General features: G+C 37.2%; 1 protein-coding gene across 1 annotated transcript; it reads left to right on the forward strand.

The window, feature by feature from the left end:
• Nucleotides 1-720: 720 nt before the first annotated feature.
• On the forward strand, nt 721-8,179 carry LOC104457169 (TMV resistance protein N). Its single transcript, XM_039299759.1, has 2 exons — nt 721-1,035; nt 7,660-8,179. Exons 1-2 carry the CDS (start codon nt 725-727, stop codon nt 8,177-8,179), a joined length of 831 nt encoding a protein of 276 aa, XP_039155693.1. The 5' UTR covers nt 721-724.
• The last annotated feature ends 1,237 nt before the right edge of the window (nt 8,180-9,416 follow it).

The raw sequence follows: 9,416 nt of genomic DNA on the forward strand, positions 1-9,416 counted from the left end.
CAACAAGTTTATCAGAGGAACATGAGATTAGTATAGACGTTTGAATTGGATCATTGGTTCGATATTTTACCAAATACCAGATTTGGACACCTTCAAAAGGTTTTCTTTCCTTGTAGCCAATCATTCCATTAATAAAAAAACACTGGCCTCCAATCATGACCATATGAAATTATGACAATAATAATACTCTATCTCAGTTTGGCAGGTCCAATTCATTAACAATTCAATTAGCAATAAACTTGATGTAAAATAATGTCGATCAAGACATCTAATTAATGTAGAAAAGATTCATGCGCAAATAGGTTAGATCTATGCGCACGCTAATATTGTTAAAACACCTAATAATACTCTTTCTTAAAGGAAAGTCATTCAACTGGATGTTAGAGAATATATAAAGAAGATCCAATGGGGGAATAAACTACCCAAAAAAGAGTACCGAATCTTAGGCAACTCGTTAGAATATATGGAGAAGATCAAATGGGAATAAACCACCCAAACACAGTACCAAATCTTGGGCAACTCATTATTGTTCATTGTCAACTTCTATTTCTGATTCTAATGGCGTCTTCTTCTTCCAACTCCAGAACGAGTTTCAAAGTCTTTGTGAGTTTTAGAGAAGAGAATGTTGGCAACAACTTTGTCACACATCTATACGCAGCTCTAGTCCATGCTGGAATATACTACTTCGACATTCAACGAAGGGGGAGAAAGATGAAGGAATCTAATGATCACAGTTCCGAAGATGATCGAGGAATCGGACCTTGCAATCATCATTTTCTCCAAGGACAACGCCTATTCAAGGTTGTGTTTGGAAGAGGTGGTGAAAATCATGGAGTGTAAGAAGCAAAGAGACCTCAAGGTCTTTCCGGTGTTTTATAGAGTGGAATTAGGTAGAGTGAGTGGATTGAAAGGGAGTTACCGAACTGGTATCGAATATTTTGAAAAGAAGCTCGACAAGGATGTGTGGAAATTGATGAGATGGAAGGACGCTCTCCAGGAGGCGGGTAGCTTGTCCGGGTGGTACTTGGATGATGAGTAAGTTGTAATTTTGCCTCTCTCTCTCTCTCTCTCTCAGGCGAACACCCTCTCATCCGACTCTCACATAGCACAGAGCACACTTACGCTACACAAGAAACAGAGAACCTCCTCTCCAAGCCTCCGCTGATTCACCACGCCACCCCAACCGCGTCACCTCAGGCCCCCTTCATCTCTCTGCGTCCATTGGCTTTGGGGGATGAATCGAGGCTCGCGACCCCAGATCTGGGGTTGTTACCCTCGAGCAATGGTCGCCTGAGGCTGGCTATGGCTGAGATGTTCCGCTGTCTTCCATGACAGAGGGACAAAAATAGAGAGAAAGAGAGGCGCAACAACAGCTAGGGCTGGCAATGGTAATAGGAACGCCACGGTGGTGGGGAGGGGGGGGGGTGAACGCAATCACGGTGATTGTAGGGCAGTGGCAATGGCAGCGGAGAGAAGAGAAAGGGGCGGGGGAAACTTAGGTTAAGTTTAAGGGTAAAGTAACAAATTAAATTCAGATTAGGTATATTGTTAGATGCAAATTGCGCAACCCCAAAATCTCCATAACTAGAACAAGAACATGCATAATTGAGTAGAAAGATTAACGCTTTTGTTTTGGGATCCATCGAACATAAAGCGGAAGCATAAAAAGGATTACCCACATATATCAAGGGGATCCACGCATCAAGTCATTCTCCTCTATTGCCCTCCGTATCACCGACTCAATGAGGCGGCCTCCCTCACGTTTAGTGTTAGGTAAATGCCCCTTAGGTGAGGATACATGTGAGAATTAGGGTTAGAGGAGAGACTTGAGTACTATTTATAGAGTTTCTAGCCAGTCCCTCATTACGGGCCGGGCTCAACTCGGCCCACACTAGCCCATATTAGACTAATTAAGAAACCTTCTATCTCACTTTAGACCAACTCTGTTTTACGGTAATTGTAAAAACAGTAAATTACAATATCAATTAATTTAGTCCACATTAGGAAAACTCTTACATTCTCCCACTTGGACTATATTAATTGAAATCGTACCGTATGTGCGCACATTTGGTCCAGAGATAATTTTTAATAGTCAATCCTATCCCATAAAGTCTTAAATACCGAATCATGGCGGTAACTGCGTGTATACACACAGAGCCTTCCATGGTCACGAGTGCTCTCAACTTTATTGATATGGATTCAATATGATAGTGTGGCAAATGGATAACATCTCTCATAGAGAGATCCCATTTGTCAGTTACCATTCTCTTACCTTAGGTGTCACAAAAAACTTGTGCCACTAGAGAATACTTTATGGTTCCAATGAATCCACATATGTCTTGTCCTTATGGTTAACATTTCTTTATGTATCACAAGACATATGCACAAGGCTAATAACTGGATGCCCGGATGCCCCTAGCCTTTACTCAAGGTTTATACAATCCCTTGAGACTTTATCAATATGTATTCAACATAATAACAACACATTCAAAATATTTTATTGAATGCAAAAGTTGATATATATCAAACCGTTACTAAGTATAACGAACCACAGATGTGAACTTTATCAGAGTAAAGCCAAAATAGCTCCCACTAAACAACAATATCCGAAGATACTCCTAGGCCCATGTTAATGATATGTTACTAAAATACACATGGGCGTAGGCCTTTAGTTAGTGGATCTGCAATCACATCATCTGTGAAAATATATTATATTAAAACGTCACCTTTCTATACCGTTTGTTTTTGGTCAAAAATTTTGACCACCATATATTTAGACTCATTGAGACCTTTGTAGTAAATAAATAATACTACAAATTTGTTATCTCAATTCAACCGTATGGATTTATCCATAAAGTTAAAACGATCAACTCCTTCATGAGGTTTTGGAGCCTAAAAGCCCAAGTAACAGCTTAAAAAAATGTTACTAACACTGCTTACATAGTAGAAGATGACATAGAACTTTATTTACTACACTTTTTACTAACATAAATCTGTATCTTGTCTTCTTTAAGTACCTTAAAACCTTCTTGACAGCAACTCGGTGATCATGTCCTGGATTTGACCGATATCTGCCTAGAAGTCCCGTCACAAAGACAACATTTAGTCTAGTGCAAATTCGAGTATACATTATACTTTTAAGTGCATTGACACAAGGTACTCCCTTTAATTAGATTTTCTCAATATCTAAATAAAGACAATGTGATAGATTTAGTCCATCACCCTTAACAACATGAGCAATTCCTGGCTTGCAATGATGTATATTGAATATTTCCAAAATACGATCAGCAAATGTCCTCCAAGAAAATCTAATATAAAATCCGATATATATGACAAGAACAATTCTTACAGACCTTAGTGCAAAAGATTTGTCAAGGTCACTACTTGTAAACAAAAATCATGTACATAGCGTATGAGAAAAAATAAATTTCCTCCCACTGACCTTGCATTATATTGAATTACTTTGTTCCCAATTGAACAAAAAATAATAATACTATGAAACTTTAATAATATTGTCTGGAAACTTGCTTAAGACTATAAATAAGACTTTTTCAGTCTACACACAAGTTTACTTAAATCTGTTACAAAATCATCCAGTTGCACAATATAGATTTTGTATCTATTTGGCGTAATTTTATATCAAAATAAATTATTTATGCCACGTTCACTCTGAAAGAACATTTAAAGAAATAATTATTTCTTCACTATAAACAATCCACCCCTCTTTCAGAGTTAAAACGTTAGTTACAAATTTGGCTTTAAATTCCACAATCTTTGTTTGAAATTCTTTTAGTTTTGTACGCCAATTTGCAACTAATAAACTTGTGATCTTTAGACAAGTCAGTAAGTTTCCAAACATGTTTCATAGATTGTATATCGCCTTTTATGGCATCTAATCACATACTTAATTGGGAATAAGAAACGACATTTATAAATTTGTCATTACATCAACCATATAGTAGATATTGTAATCATGCTCTCACAAATAGACTATATAGTCTTATGGTATAACTGATCGTCTTTCCTTAACAAATCTCCTTAATAAAGTTGCAACCACTTCATTCTGCACTTGAGAGGTTTAAGAAGTTTAATTATAAACTATATCAAGAATAGTACCTTAAACATCAACAAGTTTAGTCTATGGTACATGAGATTTCATAATTATCTGTATAGGTAAAGACAAAAATATAGTAACCTACATCGTACTATTATCTTTAATAGTCTGAGAGCAGTTATCCTCTACAATTACGTCAATTTTTTTTTTAAAAAAAAATAGAGTATGTGATTCCATAATTCTTGTACCTTCTTTAGGGTCATAAAATCAATACCCCTTTTTGTATATGAAAAAAAAAATTCTTTCATAATATCAGCCCACAAAAGATCAGATAAATTAGTCTTACTAATCATACTCATCACCATGTTCAATATGATGCATTTATGCATTTCGACCAAATCTTTTTGTCAGAATTTTCAGGTATAGTAATTAAATTACCACCCCATAATCTACCAAGTATTTGACAAATGACCCTTTAAGCTATTTCGTATTGTCATACTTGCCAAAATACTAGCGGTCACTGTTAAACCTGACAACCTTTAAGACATTTATCTCGATCAATTTCCTTAAATAAATAAATAAAAACTTTTGGAAACAACCTTTTAATCATATACGAGATGTATATGTCATTAGGACTTAAACACAATCTTTGCAGATGTGTCCTAATTTCAATATCAGACAAGACATAATTTCAAGCAACTAAGGCTTCCATCATCTTATAACAGTGCAATCCGCAGACAAACCTCTTTTCAAGTGTTCCAAAATGGAACGCTTCATGGACAGTAAGCAAATTCAATTGCTCTTTTCTCAAGCAATAAATCATATGTCCACAACTTAAAATTTGAAGCAGTAAAAACCTCAATGATGACGGAATTACCATTTGCAGAAAAGGTGACTAAAACAAGCAGTATATAATTAGCATCATGTGAGCATTGTGTAACTTGACGTATAAGTACACATCCAGAGAGTTACATGCAAAGTCACATAATCACCTTAGGGCAGAATATATGACATGCAATTGTACACTCCCCACATGATAAGGGTTATGAGAATATGTTCCAATTCTTCGTGAATTCATCACCTTTGGGCATATGAATCACTAGAATCAGTCACTCCTCCACCACACTATCATGTATCCCTCCATGAACTAATACACAATCACCTCCTTTGGGAGTATGATTACGCATTAGACCAGGAGACATCACAATCATCATACGAGACCGAAATTTCTCAAACCCAATCAAGCGTGCTACTTTGGCGGTCACTACTCAATTGAATCATTGAAATTCTTTCATACCAGGGATATAAGCTTTACTCCTCACATACACCAAATATATGTGATTTTAACTTTAGTGATAGGGGCATCATATCACCAAAATCACATATCATGCTAATTACATTGCTTTATTCATTAATAAAAAATTAATCATAGTAACACAATAAACTTCTCAAAACAGAGAATAAAACATCTCTTATGCACCCCAATTACATATTACCAGAACAACATAAAAAGAATGCTGATCTATAATATCTCTCACAAATTAACATCAATAGTAATACAGGGTACACCAAATCAACAAGCACTATTGCTCATCAGTTTCATACGGCAAAACATGACTCTAAGGCCAACATCTGATTTATTAGCCAATTTTAAGTAACAAATTATTATTGTAATCAACTAGTGGCCTATTAATTGAGTCAAATCAGATAACCAAATATCTAAAATTTAACGGTAAATACTATTGCTCTGCGTAAATATTGCCATACTCATTTACCATAAAAAATATTCAACTTGATAGACATTAACAAGTGACCAGATGGGTTCATGTACAATATGCAGTAATTTAATTGACATGCATTACCCACATTCAACAGATGTGTTAATCTGTACATCAGTTTGGTCACGAGTCCTTAAGTCGTCTATCATTCAAAGATTACCAGCGTGTAAAAGAGTATGCATGAGCAATAAAAATTTCATGACTTTACTGTTTCTCATCATCTCGAGATATATTCAATTACTATCTCATAATGATTGTATGTGATAATATACCTATAACCCAACACTTGTATTTCCAAAATCACATAAAAATACAAGGAAAAATACGCAAAAATTCATTTAAAATACACGTATTTGGGGTTCCGTATGTATTTTCATATCCATAAAATTATCAAACATATAAAATAAATATACCACGAGATAGGAAATCACCATAAGAGTCCAACGCCGCCAGATACGCGCCAATCGGAGCATCCACGCGCCCACACGCGCCGCCCGAGTGTGCGGCGCGCGTTCGATGCCTAGGCGGCGCGTGGCTGCGCGGGGCGCGTGCAGCATCCTCCAGCGACGCGCCGCCGACCCTCTTGCTCGTCTCGTCGAGCCCAGTCCGAATTTGTGATTTAATTTAATTTTTATTGAACAAAAAGTCTCGAAAATCACAAATTATGGCAAGAGCCGTACTAATTAGGGCTAATCCGTACAAATTAGGGCAAAAACTTTATGTATTCAAGTTCTACGCAAATTTCGCAACCCCAAGATCTCCATAACTAGAACAAGAACATGCATAATTGAGTAGAAAGATTAACGCACCTGTTTTGGGATTCATCGAACATAAAGCGGAAGCATAAAAGGATTACCACATATATCGGGGATCCACGCATCAAGTCCTTCTCCTCTATTGCCCTCCATATCTTTGGCTCAATGAGGCGGCTCCCCCTTACGTTTAGCGTTAGGTAAACGCCCCTTAGGTGAGGATACATGTGAGAATTAGGGTTAGAGGAGAGACTTGAGCACTATTTATAGAGTTTCTAGCCAGTCCCCCTCATTACGGGCGGGCTCAACTCCCACACTAAAGGCCCCATATTAGGACTAATTAAGAAACCTTCTATCTCACTTTAGACCAACCCTGTTTTACGGTAACCGTAAAAACAGTAAATTACAATATCAATTAATTTAGTCCACATTAGGAAAACTCTTACATATATATATAATGTGCGAATTGAGATACTCGTTAAAATAGAAATTGCACAAATTTCAAATAGGTTAAGTGTAGTCAATATCAAAGACAGTACATAATATATAAACACCTGGTCTATTCTACTTTACATCTATATTCTATTCTCCTACATATATAGTTATAATCGAAGCTGAAATAATATTCACTGTGAAGGGTGAACCAGTTTCTGTGGATTCGCTGTTTCTTTTTCTCTTGGATAATTAGCTACATTAGGTTGGTTGTTTGCCGGGCCTCAATCGAAGGCAATAATAATTACGTATGGATTTTGCATTATCTTTCCTTTGTTGGTTCTTTTCTTCTTCTTGGGAGCACTTCATTTCTTCTTAGGCATGCTTAACAAATGTCCTCCTTGACATGTCTTAGTTTAATATAGTGTCTTGTGACAACTCTGCATTTCTTTCCACATTGGCACCATCACGGCCTATATGGAGCGGCAATGTGAAATTGTATCCTAAAATTTATGCTCGTGTCCTTTTGCATGTAAATCTTCATGATCTATTATTCTTAGACCGAATTGTTGTTGCTCGCTTCATTTAATTTGACAGCTTGGGCACCTTATAGTATCCATGTCTTTGTCGTCTATCATGTTAGAATGTCGGAGGCCAAGATAATTGAAGACATCGTCAAAAAGATTTCTGAACTGAAAATGTACGATGTGTTTCTGAGCTTCAGAGGTAAGGATGTCCGTGAGTACTTTGTTAAGGGTCTAAACGAGGCCTTGGTGCAAAAGGGCATAAAGACTTTCATGGACAGCGAGAACTTATTGATGGGCCAGGATTTCCCATCGAAACTGAAGGAAGCCATTGAACAATCTCGCATGTACGTTGTCGTTTTCTCAGAAAACTACGCTGAATCTTGGTGGTGTCTGAAGGAGTTGGTGCAGATCCAAGGGGAGAAGAACAGAACAAAACAGCTGCTGCCGATATTTTATAAGGTGGCACTGGGGGAAGTAAGGGGACAGAATCCACGGGAAGTGAGTGGAAAGAAACAGAGTTATGAGAAAGCATTGACCGACCATGAAAGCGAATTTGGGAAGCGCAAGGTTAAAAAATGGAAGGAGGCTCTCTTTAAAGCTGCCAATGTGAATGGAATACATCTACGTGATGGGTAAGATTTCGAGCACATTCACCTTCTCCTTTCAGAAATAATTTCTACTGTTGGGTAGAGGAAGTGTTGAGACTTGGGTAGCTAAATGCATGATGAAGGGTCCCAGCAATAGACCGAGCCAACCAACCCTATGACATCGATTTATGCCTTTTTTTGTCGGGTATAAGTAAGGAACTTGAAATTTGAAAGTTGAGTGAGTCCAATGCATCCCAAAAGAAGTTTTCCGCATTCCATGCATTAAATATGTCGATCAAATCAAATGATCCGTATTCATCAGCATCAACATGCCCATTATCCAGCAATTGCAAAGTTATACAGTCAAGTCCTCAATATGAATTGAAGGGCATATATCAAAACTTGGATTTCGTCGATCTGCTCAATAGGAGCATATGCTTTTCTCATTCTCTAATTTGAAGCGGCCAATATATATATATAGACTCGATCTGATCAGAAACTCTCTTGGCCCGTGAATGTGCTCCTCTTACTGGATTATGATGTTCACTTCATGCTAGTGATGGCTATATTTCATAATATTCATATTTTTCTCGCTTCTTTGTTTTGACAGGAACATGCATGCTTGCATCCCTAGGATTGTTAAAGAGATGGAGAAAATGATGCAAAGGATCGAATGACAACTAGGATGAAAAAGCTCAAAATGTCAGTTCCATCAGATAGAATATAATTTCATTACACTAGAGATTGTTGTATGATATTACTCTTAAATGTCACAAATAAACATTGTCACTTTTCCTCTTTCCTCTCTAGGGTTTCTCCTCTTCATCTCACCTTCACGCAGCTTTCTTCTTCAACCTCCATGGAGGGGAGGGTTTAAGCTAGCGTCCCCTCCCTTTTTTCCTTTTTCTTTGGCTGATTTTGTTCTCTATTATATTTTTCTTGCTTTCCTCTCATTTTGCAGAGCTTTCCTTTTCTGATTTAGTCTAGATTTGGAAGCTCCTCTCTCCCATTTTAGGAAGGTTTCTATCTCTATCCAATCTAGATTTGAGGACTTTTGCATGTATGATTTCAGGAATTCGCTTTCCATAGGTTTCGTTGGTGTACAAGTCCAATTCAAAGGAAATTGGAGGAGCTTCATTTCGATCTCACATGTGTCATATCTATGCTTGTTCACCTCATTACTCTAAACGATGATGGTGTTGGGGATGCTAAACCTAGGTATGCACCGTCAAAAGATATAAATTAGATTTGATTGAGCAAAACTTACTATTTCAGAATTCTAAAGT

This window comes from Eucalyptus grandis, chromosome 8, assembly GCF_016545825.1.
Source record: "Eucalyptus grandis isolate ANBG69807.140 chromosome 8, ASM1654582v1, whole genome shotgun sequence".
Classification (NCBI taxonomy): Eukaryota; Viridiplantae; Streptophyta; class Magnoliopsida; order Myrtales; family Myrtaceae; genus Eucalyptus; species Eucalyptus grandis.

Excerpts from the sequence above, each read along its gene's own strand:
- LOC104457169 (XM_039299759.1), top strand. The coding sequence starts at position 725 with ATGATCACAGTTCCGAAGATGATCGAGGAATCGGACCTTGCAATCATC. Across the intron at positions 1,036-7,659 it reads GGGTGGTACTTGGATGATGA|AATGTCGGAGGCCAAGATAA; the intron begins GTAAGTTGTAAT and ends CTATCATGTTAG.